The following is a 16433-nucleotide window of genomic DNA, read 5'->3' as shown; positions in this document are numbered from 1 at the left end:
CACAGGAACCTGCGAGTACACCTCAGTTACGTGGACGTACACCAGCTGCAGATGATGTAGTGGATCCCTGTTTGATAAATATGGATTTCGGGGAAAGTGCTTTTACTTCAATTAATGATAAGGTTGGCCAACAAATGGCCCACCAACCCCCAGTAGCTTTCCAGCGCCCACCGGTGTGGGAGCTGTTATGCTGCACGTCAGCCGATATCAAAACACACATCTTTAACTTGAAGCCATGTTTATCATGATTCACATGAGGCGGAACCAGATAACCCCGAACAAGAGACTTTTATAGTGAGCGTACAACAGCTCAGTTCAGGGTTCTTGTTGGAGGTGTTGTATTGTCGCCAATAGGCGATTGACAAGTGGAGTAGAAATAATTGACGCGCATAAAATCCAAGGAGTGCTTCAGTAAATCGAGTCTAGTGTTTAGATGGATTATTAGTCCATGGGGATGTAAATACATGTATATATATCCGAACTAGTGGTTTTGGTGCCCTTTACCATTCCAGAGGCCCGCTACAAAACAGAGAAACTGCACCTAGACGCCCATAATTCTATTTTCAAAGTATTTCAAGGTGATCTAGGAGGGAATACAAAATGTCTTTCATAAGACAGCATTACACGGCGGCGTCTTACCCTCAAAAATAGGAGCGTACGTGCCTGCTTGTGCCTACCCAGCCACCCTGTTCTAGTCTATCAAGGTTTCAAAATATAACCGTACGCCAAATTTTCACCGGTAAAGAGCTAAGGGTAAGTTGTTCTGGCTGGAATTGCGAAGCAAAGCAGCACATTGCGTTACCACTGCACTGTGCTCTCTGGACACATGCGGCAAAACCGGATGAACATAAACTGTGCCTTCTTCAATTTTTTGGTGTCGCCCTACGCCTCCGGCATTTCATTACATCAGCACAAAAAAGCAGCCAACCAAGATAGTAATCACTTGCAAACAATGATGAGATATACGTAGAGAATAACACCAAGTGTCGAAGACGGGCTGACGCTGTGTGTTCAAACGCAGTGACACCGAGGTTTCCCTCGTTTTCCAGCATAAATCAACACATACTTCCATGTGTATAAAACTCATAAACGCCCAATCACACGCATACGCATCCTATCCCAACAAGCACACACCAGGCAGAAAACTTCTTTTTTCAAACGTCTTTGCTTCCCGAATTTGGCATGCACAAGGCCTCTCAAGGGGAAATCATTCGCCTCTAAGGGTCAAATACATGCCGAGCGGAGCCCAAATCCGAGGCAGTGGTAGCCGATCTGACTGTGCTGAGTTCGTCGTATTGATATGGCGAAAGGGTGTCCTTCTTACACCCGGAAATAGCAGCCTCCGACGTCATCGGTGTTGCTGCTGCCTCTAACGAAGCGTGTTCTACGCTCCTCTTCTCCTCCCCTGCAGTTGTACTACCAACGCCCATTCCTTTTGCGCCCTTCACCTCTATACTGAGCCCTCCAGAGTCGGATTCAACACGGGCGGGTGCCTCAGCCATGCTTTCTTCTGCTGACATTCGAGGCCCCCTCCTCTCCAGTTTCACTCCTTGCTTACTTCCCTGCCTTTTAGCCAATTCGAGTTCCTGGCGCCTCCTCTTTGCCAGTTCCCGAACGACGGCAAAGTGCTGCTCCCGCGTGCCTTTCTTCAGGAAACTGCGCACGAGCTCATGAGACCCGGGTGGCGCACTCACGATTAAGCCTCGCAATACTATTTGCGTTTTCAGCTGGTCCAGTCCGCTTGATTGAAGCCCTAAGGCCTCAAAGACCTCCTGCCGCACATTGTCCTTCATTCGAATCTCGGCTTTGCTCAAATCTAGTTGATATTTGCCTGAAGCCAGCCCTTCGGCAAGCTGCTCCTGAGAACTTATGGACGGCACAGTCAGCTCCCCCCCAACCTCCAAAAGGACCGAACCCAGATCCATCTCCGTAGTATGATGCGCCTTAAATTTACTATTCTCGCGATAGTTTGTCCGCGTATGGTACGTATTCCGCTGCTTCTACGGCGTTCACCTGCTGTTCCGTACTACTCAATGGAGCAGAGTGTGCTGCGGCGCGTGCAGATGTGTTTCGGATCCAAACACTACGCACTGAAATCAATATCTGGCAAAAGCATGAAAATGAAGAACAAAGGAATCACAGTCTAACAGAAAAAGGAAGAGGGAAGGACGTCCAGCGCATGGCCACTAGCAGCATATCGATGGGTACGCAGCTTCCCAGGGAGGCAGGAAAAGCCCCCGTATGGATGTTTGAGCAATAAGAACCAAAACGGATGATAAGTTCTTGAAGCCTAACATCTACTTTATTCTCTGGATTCTCCTCAATGCTACAGAATCCGTACAAGAGTCACTATCAGCAGGCACACAAGCATGTCCCAGAAATCAGTAGCAACAATCCATTGCAAAATCGATGTTCACCTTCATGGGCGTCTGGTGCTATTGGCATTTACACCTCTTGCAAATATACTTATTTTATCCTTTAAAACTCATAACTTAGCGAATTCAATGAAGCGATGCATATAGAGCGACAGTTGGAGTGACTTCCGCAAGTGTGTCGCATTTTCTTGTGGTGGGGCAGGGAAAACTTCGATCTTGTACTGACTGCTACGCGGGCAGCAGAGCTCACGCAGTACTGAATATCGTAAATTTAATGATGAAGAGGCTATTCACCCGAGAGAAAAGCTTTTCGAAGCTACTTTCTGTAAAATAAACGCCTAGCAAAGATCTGCGCCCTTGAACAAGTTAAGGGAGAATAAGGTTGCTCTTCGAATCTGCTTGAATAAAGGGACAGATCGAACATTATACTGGAGTGTGCTCTGGTACTCACGCAAGCTGGAGAGCGGAGGAAGCTAAAGAAAGGCTTGCTCTCATTTGTTGATGCGGAAGCAGGCCTAACTCCCCACTCCCTTTGACAGTTTCAACTTCACCAGTTGCATTCAAGATTCACTAATCTATTGCCTGTGCGATTTCGCTGCTATTATTCTTCAAGTGCCATAGTGAAGGAGTAGCCAGCCTTACAACATCAACATGAATGGTGTGTGCCTGGGCAATGAATTGCTGCGTGACTGGGTTGACTGCTCCGAGTGGTTTTAGGGTGCAGCGGCGGTCAGCTCTGCTATCCCTTCTCCCCTCATAGCGCAACCCGCTGGGATGAGTTAAAGCACGGTGCTTTCAAGCAGTTGCCCCTCTTACTTGTACCTTTAGTTCAACTACCATTCTGGGGCTAAGGTCTCCAAAAGGTTACGACAAATTAAACGTTTCACTTGGCCTGCAGTTGTACAATGCAGTTTCTAATCTACCCGGCCGTTCTGAACAGGTGTGGAAGGGTAGCACAATTTATTTCCTTATTACCTTGTTTGAATCAACAGCGCTTCTGGTGCTACCGATTTGAGCTCATGTCGGCAATGTTTTGAGTAAAGTATCCACGGGCTATGGGGACTGTAGGAAGAAGGCCTAGCGGGATGATCAAGGTCGGTCTGGTGACGAGGCTGGTGCAGCAGACTGGCATGTGGAAGAACAACAACACGATTTATGTAACGCTCTATCTACGGGTTTCGCATAGAGACGCTTAATTTCAGACACCCTACTAGCTTGATCAAATGTTATTGAGTGTTTTTTTGAATTCTTCCTCTATGCACGTCCCTCAGAGTTTCCAAAATGAGGGAAGAGGAACTGCTATGATGCGCTTATCTGCATGCGCCAAGTGCTTCGAGCATTCACAGCTAGTCGCACATGGCATCTACCCCACAAGTACACAACCATGATTCGTCTTGTATCGAGCGAACAGCACTCTGCAAAGAGTGAGAGGCATGACAAGACGAACCAATTCATCAAATGTTCACTGATTCTTCGTATAAAATGGGCATTGTAGGAGTGGATGATAGAAAGTGTTCAAGCGTAACTTATAGCCCCATGTATCTTCCTTCCCTCATAACCCATATACCCGTACACTCTATATATGCACGTCAAGGCCAATTACATGCAGGACAGAGAAAGAGTTTCCGCTCTATCCCCACCCCTTAGGCAGGCAGACGCGCTAAAATAATGTGAACGATAAAAAGAAAGTGTGCGGCAGCCGCTAAACACAAATCAACGGGATGAAAGGCACACATTTTGGTAACGACGAAACAGGGAACACGGTAAAACAAACGGAGCGGCATGACGGCTGTCTGTCCTCAGAGCGCTGAAGTGTGTGGGCCCCATACTACGAGAAAACAGGAAGCAAGAAATTTGTGTTTGGCAGATCTGAATACACATTGTTTTGACAGTGCTTACGGGCATCGAAGAGCAATACACAGAGGCAAAGAGGGCCGTTTCACGCAGCACAGTCTACTCAGAGCCCTAGAATGAGGCAGAGGGGAACAACGCATCTGAGAGTACCTGCGCGTAGATTTGAGGATGTCAAGCCTTTTCTCAAAAAAAAGACAGCACCAGTTTAAGCAACATCCATCGATTAGTTAATCATATTTCAGGCAGAGCATGCATGCAGGAGCCCTGAGTGCTACAGCCTGTGGCGACTAGTGCTGTCTACCAACCAGACGGTAAATTTGCCCTCTGCCAACAAAGCCCGCAGGTCCTCCTCCGCTAGCCACTGATGCAGGCGTGTTCCCTTTTCCCTAGGCTTCCGTGTAGCGTGTCATCAGTGCTCATACTCCTAGAATCCAGTACTCCTCAAGCTACGTGTCGATTCTCCGCCTCCACGCCAGTCAGTTGCATGCGTAAAAAAGCCCCTGAATATTTCGAAGAGTGCATAGGTCTCTTAAAAGGGCCAATGTTGGTAGTTTTCTGGCCTCCAACTGTTAGGACATTCAATAGAATAAGAAACGGTATGGATCCGCAAGCGAATAACAAATGGTTGTAGTCACAGAGCCTCGTACGGCCTTATCTGCTCACCTCATGGTGCATGTCGTAAGGCACCTCCATCCTTCAGAAGCTGTTTGCCAAAGCCCAGGCACACAGCCAACCACCTCCTAACATGGTGGAGTGCATGGCTCTTGAGTTTTGCGCATACATTAGCGTGCATTTGAAGATGTTTTGCAAATCGTTCCGGTGTGGAGGATGCTCACTATGGCTATGGATTACCCGCTGGATGGCCGCTTGGCAAAGAAGCTCCTCGGTGTAGACCAACGATGCGGGAGGGCAGAGTTTCGATATGTGTACTGGATCATTGTACGCCCAACAGCACGACAAATAAATGCGAGCGAATCAATTAGTTATTTGCTTGCATAGAGCCTTGGATACTGTAAATGAGTGCCCTTGGTGCGCTGGATCTGTCCATTTGCCTCAGGGTTTTTCGAAGAAAGCATATTCTGGTCATTGCGTCGGTGGAACATAAAACACAGCGGAATATACTGACGCGCTTCGGATTCCTACCTGTTATCATAAACCTGAAAATTTTGTGAAGCTTTCAGACATGGCTTTAACCTTAGTTTAGGATTGCTAAGCCGAAACAGATGTCCGCTAGGGGAAATAGGTGTATTTGCTGAGTTTGTCGAACGCGACGTAGACGTTAGCGTGACCATCCATCTTCAGTCCAGCATTAATTTCGTATTCAAAGCAGTCGAAATTTGTTCAGGAATGGCAAAACTTTACAAATGTGCGACGTAAAAAAAGCTTGCGCAGCTTCAGCTGCTGCCAAAGGGGACACAGCTGTGCATGGCCTTCTGCCCTTGTATAAATCCCAAGCCACCAAAACGACGGGAGAAGCTTTATTCGATGTGTTAAAAAATCCAACTTGGCCAAAAAAAACACTCTCACGTGTTTACCTTCAGACAGCACTGCGGAGCAAAACGGGAATAATGCACCAGTGGCAGAGTCAAGCTGTGTTTCAAACCACAGCAGATAAGCAACGTGGTAATGCCTCAGCCTTTTTCGCCTCTCTGGGTCCTGACAATAGTAGTAGCCCGTGTATGGATGTTAAAAGCCTAATACGCATGCACTTTTGAGAGCAGCCATATATCATCACAGAGAACGCCGTTGTGCAGCACAGCAGTGCACCTCTGGGGCATCGTCAGAGCGCGTGAGCGACTCCTACGGTAAAATTTTTAATATGTGTATTTGTAAAGTCGAACTCTAGGAGGCGTTCAAGCTCGCAGACAACTCCTGGTTGATCAATCTTCTGAAGCTCTTCGCAAGGTGCACTAAAGACTAATGGGTGGCTTGGATAGTGAAAAAAAGGCTTGCACTTGTGGTCCCAGCACTCCACGCCCCACCATACTACACACGCTTCTTTCCGCGCTCCTAATAGCGCTGCTCAGTGAAGCGGTGAGAATGACAAGGAACAACCTGGTGTTCGGAGAACCCGTGGCTTGTTGGGAGAGAAAAGTAGCACACTTCAAGTCGTCACTTGCATCGGCTCCTGGGAGGAAGTGACGCTGCTGATAGCGCACTTCATTAGGCGCTTGCCGCGGCCTTAACTTTCGCTAGTAAGGTGCCATACTGCGTCCTCTCAATTACACCGGCCCAGTAGCAGCGATCCGAGCATACCGGAGTGCGGCGATAAGATGCAAGCCCGTGAAACTTCTCGACATTCCTACAGGTATGTAATGTTGAAAAGCATACCGTCACTGCTTCAATTATTTCCAGATTTGACTCAGTTCCTGCAGCTCAAGCGCGGATTTCGAGAAACAAAGGTTCTCACCCAAACAGCCTGGTGCATACTTTTAGATACCACTACTTGCCCTGCTATAGCTAGAGCGCATCCCGCAAGGCCTGTATGTGATTAAGAACATTCGGCTGAATATCAAGCCATCGTCCATGTAGACAGCTATCTATCTCTCCTTCATAGGCTCGTACCACCCTCCATTAACTTGCCGTTGCATTTTATCTGGCAACAGTACAGATGTCATAAAACTATTGAATATGTATTAGTTGTATTGTTTGAAAGTTAGCAACGAATTGACTTCTTTTCTCGATTTGTTGCATGCCTCGATTGCTGTATCAAATATGTCGTTACTCTCAGGTGTCCACGGGCATATACTTATATCCAGACTCTCAACAAAATGATTACTGTGTGATTTCGGAAAGCTCCCTCTTCCCCGGCTCGCGCAATTCGGCGTGCCGACATGGGGGCATAGGAGTAGGTAGGGTGCGCATTGCCGCATCCTCTGAAGCAGTGCGAACTTCGACAGCTAGTTGAACATGGCATCGAGCGGACATGCACACGATATATATTTCGGGTATGGAACTTGCGGTAATTTGCAGTAAGCGGGATTCGCGAACAGCCACACCATAAAGTCAGCCATTCACCAATTCAAATCGAATTCACGGAGTGAAGTAGAAAGTGCCGAAGTGTATCCTTCGTGCGTTACACGAACCGTCCCTCTCGCTTGATGCAGGGACCCTCAGAGATGATGGCAGAGAACGGAGCAAGCTTTCTCGAAGGATACCTCAATATTGTTTTCTTGATTATTTTCGAGTCTCAAGCTAGGTTTCACCTTATTAAGACAATAGATGAAGTTCTACACAACATTCGTGGTGTGCTTCGTTCCCGTTGGTGGGACACTTTGGGGTGCGGGCAAGGAAAGAGAGGCATCTTTCTAAAGGAATGCTTCACAGCATTCTCCAAAGGTTTGTTAGGCCTGGGAGGCGTAGGATTTTTCGTGCACGCCTCATGTAGAGTAAAGCAATACCCTTGAATGCCTCGAAAACTGGGGAGAAAGACAGCATGTTGCGCCTTGCAAGGATGCGAAAAACATGGGCAAAAGCGTGCGCACAATCATTTGGCTCTAATGCATGAAGTTCCTTCTAAAGTTTAGTTGTTGACTGTTAAAACGGAGCATCGATTTTACTCGTCGCGTACTGGACACACTCGGCTGCCCTCCCTCTAAGGCGTTTGTGGGTTTGACCCCCTAAAAATGATGTTTCGCTTTTTGCATTTAGACCCAACACCCAAACGCGACTGCTGTACGAACTTCTAAAAGGAAAGGGCTGAAATTCGCCACGCAATGTAGCAACTCGTCCTCAGTAAGCCCGCGGTGCCATCCCTCAGTGTCGGCGTTCTCCGGGAGCGCCGAGCAGAATTCCCCTTCGCGTGTGACTCAAGGGATTATCCCGTGGGGTGGCCCCTCCCCTCGATCGAATTCCTTTATTGGGGCTTTCTGGAGAGTTGCTTTTGCGCCAAAGAAGGTAGGAATACGCACACTGCTCTTCTTGTAAGTTAACTCTGCCTCGTCGTTCCTATGTGAGTACCTGGCGCTCTATTTTTTGCCGCACGCTCCGGAATGCATCGTGAATGCTTAAGACCATTGGGGTGGGGCTTTGATGCTGAATTTATCCAATTTTACCGATACCTACCTATTGGCTTTTGAGTGGAGGGAGGCACTCCTCCAGGCATCAAGAGGAAGGGACCCTTTTTTCTGTGGCGTTGCAGCATGAAGAATATCGCGGACGCTTGCGGTGCACGCCCACCAAAAGCAGACTTCTGTTCCGTTTTCGGCAGTTTACAGCACTGCACAAACCCCGAACTGCGATTTAAGCAGTGAGTACCCCTGCGGGGTGACAGCGTGCTCATGAAGGCCAACTGCGTGCTGGGTTTCTTCGGCACACTCCTCATGCCTTGTGCTGTATGCCTGTTGCGGCTTTCTCGTGAGGGGTGGCTGCACCCGAATTAGAGTGGGAGGCGGCCTTCTCCAACTCTGGAGGGCTTCTCTCTTAGCTTCTGTTGAGCGTCTTAGCGACGGCATCCCGCAGGTGGCGCTGCAGTGTACATACAACAACAGCGGCGGGAGGCGTTTATTCTGCCTGAGTGGGGTCGTTTTGGGGGTCCTGTGTTGCTCTTTTGGGCGAAGGCTGATGCTGGCTTCGCGGGGGTGCAGGGTGTGTTCAACCATCGGGGACGTGTGTGGTGGGGATTATGTGGCGAGGCTTGGGATTTGCGTTTGTTGGATGCATGCAGCGTCATCGCCGTGTGTTTTCGCTCCTTGGAAGAGGCCTTGGTATGCCTGCGGACGTTGCTTCCAGAAACCACAGCAGACTCTAGGCTGGATCAGCAAGCTTCTCTCCTCATCCTCGTCAAGACTGCATCTTCCGATTCGCGTCTTGAAGTAAACTGGTCACGTTGGAAAGAAGGGTTGGATTTGACGTGTGTGCTGCCGAGGATCGCAGTGTATGTACAGTTCACGAAGCCCGCTTCTCGGAGAATGTGGGCAGCCTTTGTTTCTTCATGCCCTTGCAGTGCCTCTTCTGCGAATCGCGGCCTCTCACTGTCGACTAGAATGGCAGTTTTTGCGCGTTTTTCGCGCGTTTTTCGCGTTTTTTTCGCGCCTTTTTCGCGTGTTCACTTGCTGTGTTGTGGCGTACCGTGCGACCCTTGCTACTGCTGCCCCCATTCGCTGCTAGCGGCAACCGAAGTCTCGCGCTTCTTCTGCCGCTCCATCTGTCAGGCCTCCTGTGCTGTTTGGGGTGGTGGTTCGCAGCTTGGTGGAAGCCTCCGACCCTGTCGTCTTGCGGAGAAAGAGCGCCTTTTTCTACCAGGCACTGCGCCTCTCGGTGGAGCTCATTGAGACGTTCGGCACTCATTAGCCAGGAAACTTTTTTCTCACGCAAGGCCAAGGAAGATGGTGGCTGCAAGGCGAAGGAGCGAGAACGGTCCAGACGCAGACGCAGGTCATGCCACGAAGAAGCAAGCCACTGACGTCTTGACGGATGTTGACAAACTTTGCGTCAACACGATTCGGGGGTTCGGAGCAGATGCACCTGCGGTGAGCCTTGGGGGCGAGAGGGGGAGGGGGTAATGTGGCGAGGCGACACTTTGAGGGGGGTGATTGATTGAACGGCTGCGGTGCGTAGGGAGGGGGGGTGTAGGGGGTGTGCGTGGAGAGGGGATGGCATTCGGTATGGCGCATGAAGAACTGGTGTTAGCACTTCGCTAGGCGCACTTAAAGGACAGCGAGGGAGTGGGTCAGATCGCTGAAGGCGCTTTGCATTGGCTGTGCGCTCGGTGACAAGGGTCTGCTAGCGACGTTGCCGCGCGCTTGGTAGGGCCGAGACGTGTGTCGCGAGTCGGCTCTTCCAGAAGGCGAGGAAGAAGAGCCAGACGGGGGGCCCATAGGGCCCATTGGTAGTCTTGAGGGGTTGATTGTAAGGGAATTTTCTGCGCCGCCGCTTCCCTGCGTCTTCGCAGGCAGCAAAGAGCGGCCATCCGGGGGCTCCCATGGGCTGCGCGCCGATGGCGCACTGCCTGTTTGGACATGTCATGAAGTTTCACGGGAAGGATCCGAATTGGTTCAACCGCGATCGATTTGTCCTTTCGAATGGGCACGCATGTGTCTTGCAGTACACGATGCTGCACCTTGCAGGTGGGGTTGCGTTTACAGGGGGGTAGGGGGCGCGAGCGCGTGAGGGAGTGAGTGACGCTCGCTGTTTGGCGGCCTAAGAGTAAGGGCCATAAGCAGCGGCACTCAGAGAGCCATCCGTTGAGAGGGAGGCTGCACGCAGGTGCCAACGGAGCAAATGCCGAAAGAAGAAGGTTTTGCGGGGCGAAAGGAAGGGGGAGCGGGGACTGCGCGATTACGTCCTCCGAGGGTGAAGATCACAGCCCAGAAAGAGTTGTTGCGGCTGCTGCTTTCTTCCCACCGTCTGCGCTGTGTGGTGTGGCTTCTTTCATAGGATATGACATGAGCATTGAAGACATCAAACAGTTCAGAAAGCTGCACAGCAAGACGCCTGGGCACCCCGAAGCTGGACATGCCCCTGGAATCGAAGTGACCACCGGTAGGAGACACCCGTCTGCGATTTCCACTCTGATGCTGCGTTTGCTTGTAACCAAATACTCACGCGCATGCGGCGAAATTCAGATGTCTTTAGAACCTCCCGCATTCTGATGTGGGAAGCCGCTCTACAAGGCCCGTTCAGCAATACCTGCTTTATGAACTCTGCTTCGCGTGCAATCGCTTGCTCTCTCGCTCTTTCTCTCTCTCTTTCTCTCTCTCTCTCTTTCTCTTTCTCTCTCTCTTTCTCTAGCTGGCATCGCCTCTTTTTTATTGCTCTGCCGAGATCACATGCGGATAACTTCTCTTATGGTTATTGTATTTTGCGCGCGTCTGCTCCCACCGTGGCCTCTGCACCCACACGTCCTCTTGCGCTCTCTATTTTTATGTTGTGTGTATATGTTGTGTATGTGCATTGTATATGTTGTGTATGTTGCGTATGTTGTGTTGTATATGTTGTGTATGTGCATTGTGTATGTTGCGTATGTTGTGTATTGTGTATGTTGTGTATGTGCATTGTGTATGTTGTGCATTGTGTATGTTGTGTATGTTGTGCATTGTGTATGTTGTGTTGCGTCCTGTGCCGCGCACGCAGGCCCCTTGGGGCAGGGTATTTCTAACGCCGTTGGCTTAGCCATTGGGGCTCATCACATTGCAGCCAAGTACAACAAGCCGCATTTCACGATCTTCGACAACTTCGTCTATTGCATCTGTGGCGACGGATGCCTCCAGGAAGGTCAGATCCAGTGCCGTTACAGCTGCATGCGAGGCAGCACGCGTGCATGCGCGTCTTCGCTAGCTGTCCCTCCTGCACAGGGCTGCTCTTTGTGCCATTCCGCACTGACGCATGTGTGGCTCCGTAGTTCGCTAGGCGCTGGAGGCTTTTCTGCCAAGAGCCACGATTTCAGGCACACAGCCGTTGTGGAGCGTATGCGCCTTGTTCCGCTGCATCGCTTGCCTTCCCCGCGTGTGTCAGCTTCCTTCTGCTTGTACACGCGGCTGCCTGCTCCCTCGCAGGTGTGGCGAGCGAAGCCTGTTCCTTGGCGGGGCACCTCGGGCTGGGAAGGCTCATTGTGCTGTACGACTCGAACAAAATCACCATCGATGGCGATACCTCTCTCAGCTTCACGGAGAACGTCCTTCAGAGGTTTGCCGCTTACGGCTGGCACACGCAAACCGTCGCCGATGGCGACACGGATCTAGGAGGCATTCTGCAGGTGCGAGAAATGGCTCTCTCTCCCGCTCTCTGAAAGATTGCACCGCAGGGGGCGTGGTCTCGCAGCAGTCCGCCCGCGTGCTCGCTGCGCCCCTCTTTATCCTCGCCTTCCGCTTGCAGCACCGGGTGCAGGCAGACGCTGCATGCGGCAGGTGCAGGTGCTGGCCGCTTCGGCCGGCGCTCGATGCATCGTCTCCAGCGCGGCATCCTCCGTTCCTGGAGTGCACCCGTATTTCCTCTCGGCCCCCCTAAGCGCTTCTCCCTCTCTCGCAGTTGCGACTCTCCGCATTCATGCGCTGCGCCTCGTCTGACAGGCAATCAAAAAAGCCAAGGCAGTCACGAACAAGCCCTCCATCATCGAAGTGCGTACCACCATCGGCTACGCCTCCCTGAATGAAGGAAGCGAGAAAGTTCACGGCGCCCCCCTCAGTGCAGACGACATCAGACAACTCAAAGTCAAGCTCGGCCTTAACCCCGAAAAATCCTTCCACGTTCCAGAAGAAACGCAGAAGGTTAGTGCCTCCCTCGCCAACTCCTGCACCCGTCTGTCTCAAATACGTCGAAGCCTCGCTTGACCTCCCCGCCCGTCTCTACCGTGCTTGAGAACCCTTGCTTGCTGGCTTCAGCACCTGCTCCTTGTCTTCCTGTTTTGAGCCTCGAATTTTTGGGGGCGGGCTACCCCGCAGGCCGGCGTTTCTTCAGCTCGCGCAGGCACCGCATTCCACCCTCCTCGAGGTTTAGTGTGCGATTAACGCCGTGCACGCCAGCAACACAACCTGCTCCTCCCCCTCCGCCTTGCGTGCTCTTTGTCACTGACTGCCTTGCTTTTGTTCCCTACCTCTTCTTGGGGAGCGGCAGCCCCAAATTGCCGCCTTCCGTGTTCCCGCTGCATGCGCGTCGTGGGCTTTTTGCGTTTCGCGAATTCGAGGCCGCCTTCCGCACGCCAGCAAGGCGCGTCTTACGGCGTGTTTTCACGGGTGTTTTGGCGCTTGCAGTTCTATGCGGATGTCATCACCCGCAACACGCAGCAGTACGAGGCGTGGCAAGCCCTCTTCGCCAAATACGGGGAGAGCCACCCCAAAGAAAAAGAAGAGCTGGAGAGAATGCTGAGTAGACAGGTGGCTCCGCAGGTAGAACAAGCTTTGCGAGACATGGCGAAGGCTGCAGAAGGCACTCCGAGCTCGACGCGAGCTTTATCTGGCAAAGCCCTCAACGCCATCAAGGATTTCATGCCTGAATTGGTGAGATGCGGGGAGGACGCGAGAGAAGGCGGATCTTGGCATTGCTCCTTCAGATACTGCGTTACGAAACCTTAACTTTTTATCGTTGAAGGAGAAGGGCTATCCTTGCTGTGCCTTGCTTGGCCTCCGTGCACGTGCGATTCGCGTTCGTGTCTAGTGCTTCCTCAGCGCGGCGCTTGTGCATGCATGCTTCTCTCTCTCCCCGCGCTTTCCGGCCACATTTAGTTCGCACTTCCCCTGCGCTTGCATGCATTGACGCTAGTTTTCCGTAAATGTGATGATCCAACAGGCGCGTGCCGGCGGGGGCTGACTGGCTGACTGACTGGCTGACTGGCTGAATAACTGACTGACTAACTGACTGACTGGCTGGCTCAGCTTCTTCTTCTTCCGCTGCCCAGTAGCGCTCTAATATGCTGCTTCCCCTTGAAGGTACGCCTCTTGCCCATGTCTGTACGCACGTTGCTGGGTGTCGCGGAGGGCCTTTTCTCCTCAGATTGGTGGCAGCGCCGACCTAACGACCTCCAACGAGACGCGCCTGAAGGAGGAAGGAACGTTTGCAGCAAACAAGAAATTGGGGTCGTTTGCGAATCGTTACATTCACTTTGGCGTCCGTGAACACGGCATGGCTGCCATATGCAACGGGCTCTTTCAGTACGGGTGTTTCCGGCCTTTTTGTGCGACCTTCCTGAACTTCATCACGTATGCGTGGGGATCTGTGAGACTGGCGGCTCTCTCGAAGTGTGGCTGTCTGTTTATCGCGACGCACGACTCCATTGAACTCGGAGAAGATGGCCCCACTCACCAGGCAATCGAAGTTCTTCCTCTCTGCAGAGCGCTGCCCAACATGATCTGCGTTCGTCCTGCGGGTGCGCCCACCCCACCGCTGCGGCAAGCGCAATGCGTCTCTCGGTTGTCTCGTGAACTTGTTGTTTCCCTTCGTGCGGGGGGTGCTGGCGTCCTTTCTCGTTGTTTTCCCGTACATGCACGCGCGCGCACATGCAGCGCCGTGAGTTTCTCATTTGCGTTTTTTCTGCGCTTTCGCAGACGCGAACGAAGTGGCAGCCGCGTACATGCTCTGGCTGCGCAACCCGACGCGACCTACCGTCATCTGTCTCTGCAGAGGGAGCGTTCCGCAAATCAAAGGGACGAACATCGACGAAGCCACGAAGGGATGCTACATTGTTTCCGATTTCAGCAATAATGGAAAACAGAAGGTGGGCCTTTAATAGGGCGTGTAGCGCATCGGTGGCGTCAACGAGACAACGCCGCGAGGAGCACCTAGGCTTCTCATGAGGGAAGGAAACATGGGTGTTTGTTACGGAAGCAAGCTGGTGGCTGCCTGTGTGTACCCCATCTCTGTTTCCTGCGCCACGACTTCCACTGGATTCCGCATTGTTCCGTGCGCAGCCCGTTCGGTGGTTGCTCAGTCGACGTCGGTGGAGAGCATGCATGCATGCATGCATGCATGCATGCATGCATGCATCGCCGAAGTTCACTTGGGCGACGCATGACTGCGGTCTTGCTGTGGACGCGTGTGCGTGGCGTGCTTTAGGTGCTTATTGGGGGAAGCGGCTCCGAGCTGCAGTTTTGCATGGAAGCAAAGGAACTGTTGTCTGCCGACTGCGATGTACGCGTCGTGTCTGTTGTTTGCTGGGACGTCCTGGCAGAGCAAACAGAGGCGTACAAGGAGCAAATCTTGATTCAGAAAGAGAGGAGGAGCGGAAACGTGCTGTGTGCCTACGTGGAGGCTGCAGCCACTACGGGTAAGATGTCGGTATGTGCCGCAGGGAGGCTGTGCGCCTGCGGGAGCAAACGCGATGCGTGGAGGAGGCTTCACTGCATGCGGCAGCAAGGGCAGCAGGAGCCACACCCAGAGGGATATGTGGAAAAGGGGGCAACCCGAGATGAATATGGCATCATCAAAGTGCTTCGTTTCGTCGTTTTTATGCACTGTGGCCTTACTCGTGGATTCGCGAGTATCTGTTGGGGTTTCTTCTCGTAGCCTCCTTTGCGCATGTGTTCTTCTGTGGCGTGTACTTGTGTTCGTCGGCTTCACTTGCCCGTCTCATGCGCCCTTTGCAGGCAGACTCCTATCTATGAGCCGTTGAGTGGTTTTTCCAAATGTGCGTAGCCGCGGGATAGAGTTCATTCATTTCTACCTCCATTGCCTTTCTTTGCAGGGTGGGACGCCTTCTTCGATGTGCACATCGGCATGCAGACCTTTGGCGCCAGTGCTCCTCGTGCCGACATCTGGAAGGCGTTCGGATTCACGGGTGAAAACGTGAAGAACAAGATCAAGGAGGCGCTAGCCAAGAAGTGATGTGGGTACCTTGTATCTTCCCGCAAAGCGGACAAACAGAGAGAGCGGAAGAAGCCAGGAGAATGCAATGCGCGGCCAAGGGCGGAGGCAGAACAATTTTAATTGGATGACGCACACAAACACACACTGGACAGCCCAACCTCCCCTCCCCATCCAAACTCCCTGCTCTTGGAGTCGGCTGCTAATCGTCGTATTTTTTTCACTAGTTCGGTCGTCTCGGTTTATACCCAAAAAAACGCGAGGCAAGCCTCTTGTGGTGCAGGAAAAAGGCATCCACAGGAAGGTCCTCATGAAGCTAATCGAGGAGGAATTGTGTTTATGTTCGCGCTGGTCGATGTCTTTGTGCTTAGGAGCATCAAAAGACTATGTGAGCAGCGCAAGCCATCAAAGGGCCAGATAAAGGCTATCAAGTTATCTGGGTGAAGTAGCGAGCAGCAACCGGGGTCCGTCGCATTTTCTAACAGTTTTCTTGCTGTCCTCTCCGAGCGTGGCATCATGCATGACCATCAATTATCGTTCCTATCGTATTCCCCGACTCAGTTTCTTCTTCTGCTCGCGAGGAAGCGGCAACGGAAGAAGCGCTTAGCTTTGCAGCTAAACTCCAAGGCCCCCTTCTAACACTCAAGGGTGGTCTCTTTACGAAGAATTGGTTTATGGCCTCTTTTTCGTCGTTAGTTTGCTGTGTCCACTTGTGGAGTCTTATTGCCTATTCACTGTGCTATGCCCCAGCGTCGCCTCTTCTTATTTACACTACTGTGCGTTTTCGCTTTCTTTGCTTCTGCCCATGCTTTTTTCATGGCCTGCTTTCCATGCACCTGCCTATCCTGTTGTTTAGTCCTTCTGTGTTTGGTGACAAATCTTCAAAGGCGCGCCTACGTCCAGGAAAATCTAGGCATGGGAGTGCGCGCAGAATGCAGTGCGGAACACGATGGCTGCTACGTTAGCAGT

The 16433-nt window shown here is 51.7% G+C and overlaps 3 protein-coding genes across 3 annotated transcripts; 2 read left to right on the top strand and 1 right to left on the bottom strand.

Annotated features, from left to right (window-relative positions):
• Positions 1 to 1217: 1217 nt before the first annotated feature.
• LOC34617908 lies at positions 1218 to 1925 on the bottom strand. Its single transcript, XM_022731257.1, has one exon. It carries the CDS (start codon positions 1923 to 1925, stop codon positions 1218 to 1220), a length of 708 nt encoding a protein of 235 aa, XP_022592450.1.
• Positions 1926 to 8371: 6446 nt separating this feature from the next.
• Positions 8372 to 9521, top strand: LOC34617909. The gene is made up of 3 exons (XM_026336625.1): positions 8372 to 8478; positions 8896 to 9105; positions 9416 to 9521. Exons 1-3 carry the CDS (start codon positions 8372 to 8374, stop codon positions 9519 to 9521), a joined length of 423 nt encoding a protein of 140 aa, XP_026192410.1.
• A 35-nt stretch (positions 9522 to 9556) lies between these two features.
• LOC34617910 (transketolase 1) lies at positions 9557 to 15485 on the top strand. Its single transcript, XM_026336662.1, has 11 exons — positions 9557 to 9700; positions 10123 to 10297; positions 10608 to 10712; positions 11304 to 11444; positions 11726 to 11925; positions 12239 to 12436; positions 12920 to 13188; positions 13610 to 14031; positions 14210 to 14379; positions 14718 to 14928; positions 15346 to 15485. The coding sequence occupies exons 1-11, from the start codon at positions 9557 to 9559 to the stop codon at positions 15483 to 15485; spliced, it is 2175 nt and encodes a 724-aa protein (XP_026192447.1).
• The last annotated feature ends 948 nt before the right edge of the window (positions 15486 to 16433 follow it).

Source organism: Cyclospora cayetanensis, unplaced genomic scaffold (assembly GCF_002999335.1).
Source record: "Cyclospora cayetanensis isolate NF1_C8 unplaced genomic scaffold, CcayRef3 CcayRef3_contig_14, whole genome shotgun sequence".
In the NCBI taxonomy this organism is placed as follows: Eukaryota; Apicomplexa; class Conoidasida; order Eucoccidiorida; family Eimeriidae; genus Cyclospora; species Cyclospora cayetanensis.
Note: the sequence above shows the minus strand (reverse complement) of the source record. Positions and strands in the feature narration are given on the sequence as shown.

Bases quoted from the DNA above. Each gene is read 5' to 3' on its own strand.
- LOC34617908 (XM_022731257.1), bottom strand. From the start codon at position 1,925: ATGGATCTGGGTTCGGTCCTTTTGGAGGTTGGGGGGGAGCTGACTGTG.
- LOC34617909 (XM_026336625.1), top strand. From the start codon at position 8,372: ATGAAGAATATCGCGGACGCTTGCGGTGCACGCCCACCAAAAGCAGAC. The intron at 8,479-8,895 runs GTGAGTACCCCT...GGATGCATGCAG, and splicing joins CCCGAACTGCGATTTAAGCA to CGTCATCGCCGTGTGTTTTC. The intron at 9,106-9,415 runs GTATGTACAGTT...GGTGGTTCGCAG, and splicing joins GTGCTGCCGAGGATCGCAGT to CTTGGTGGAAGCCTCCGACC.
- LOC34617910 (XM_026336662.1), top strand. From the start codon at position 9,557: ATGGTGGCTGCAAGGCGAAGGAGCGAGAACGGTCCAGACGCAGACGCA. The intron at 11,445-11,725 runs GTCAGATCCAGT...GCTCCCTCGCAG, and splicing joins CGACGGATGCCTCCAGGAAG to GTGTGGCGAGCGAAGCCTGT. The intron at 13,189-13,609 runs AGAAGGCGGATC...CGCCTCTTGCCC, and splicing joins AGATGCGGGGAGGACGCGAG to ATGTCTGTACGCACGTTGCT.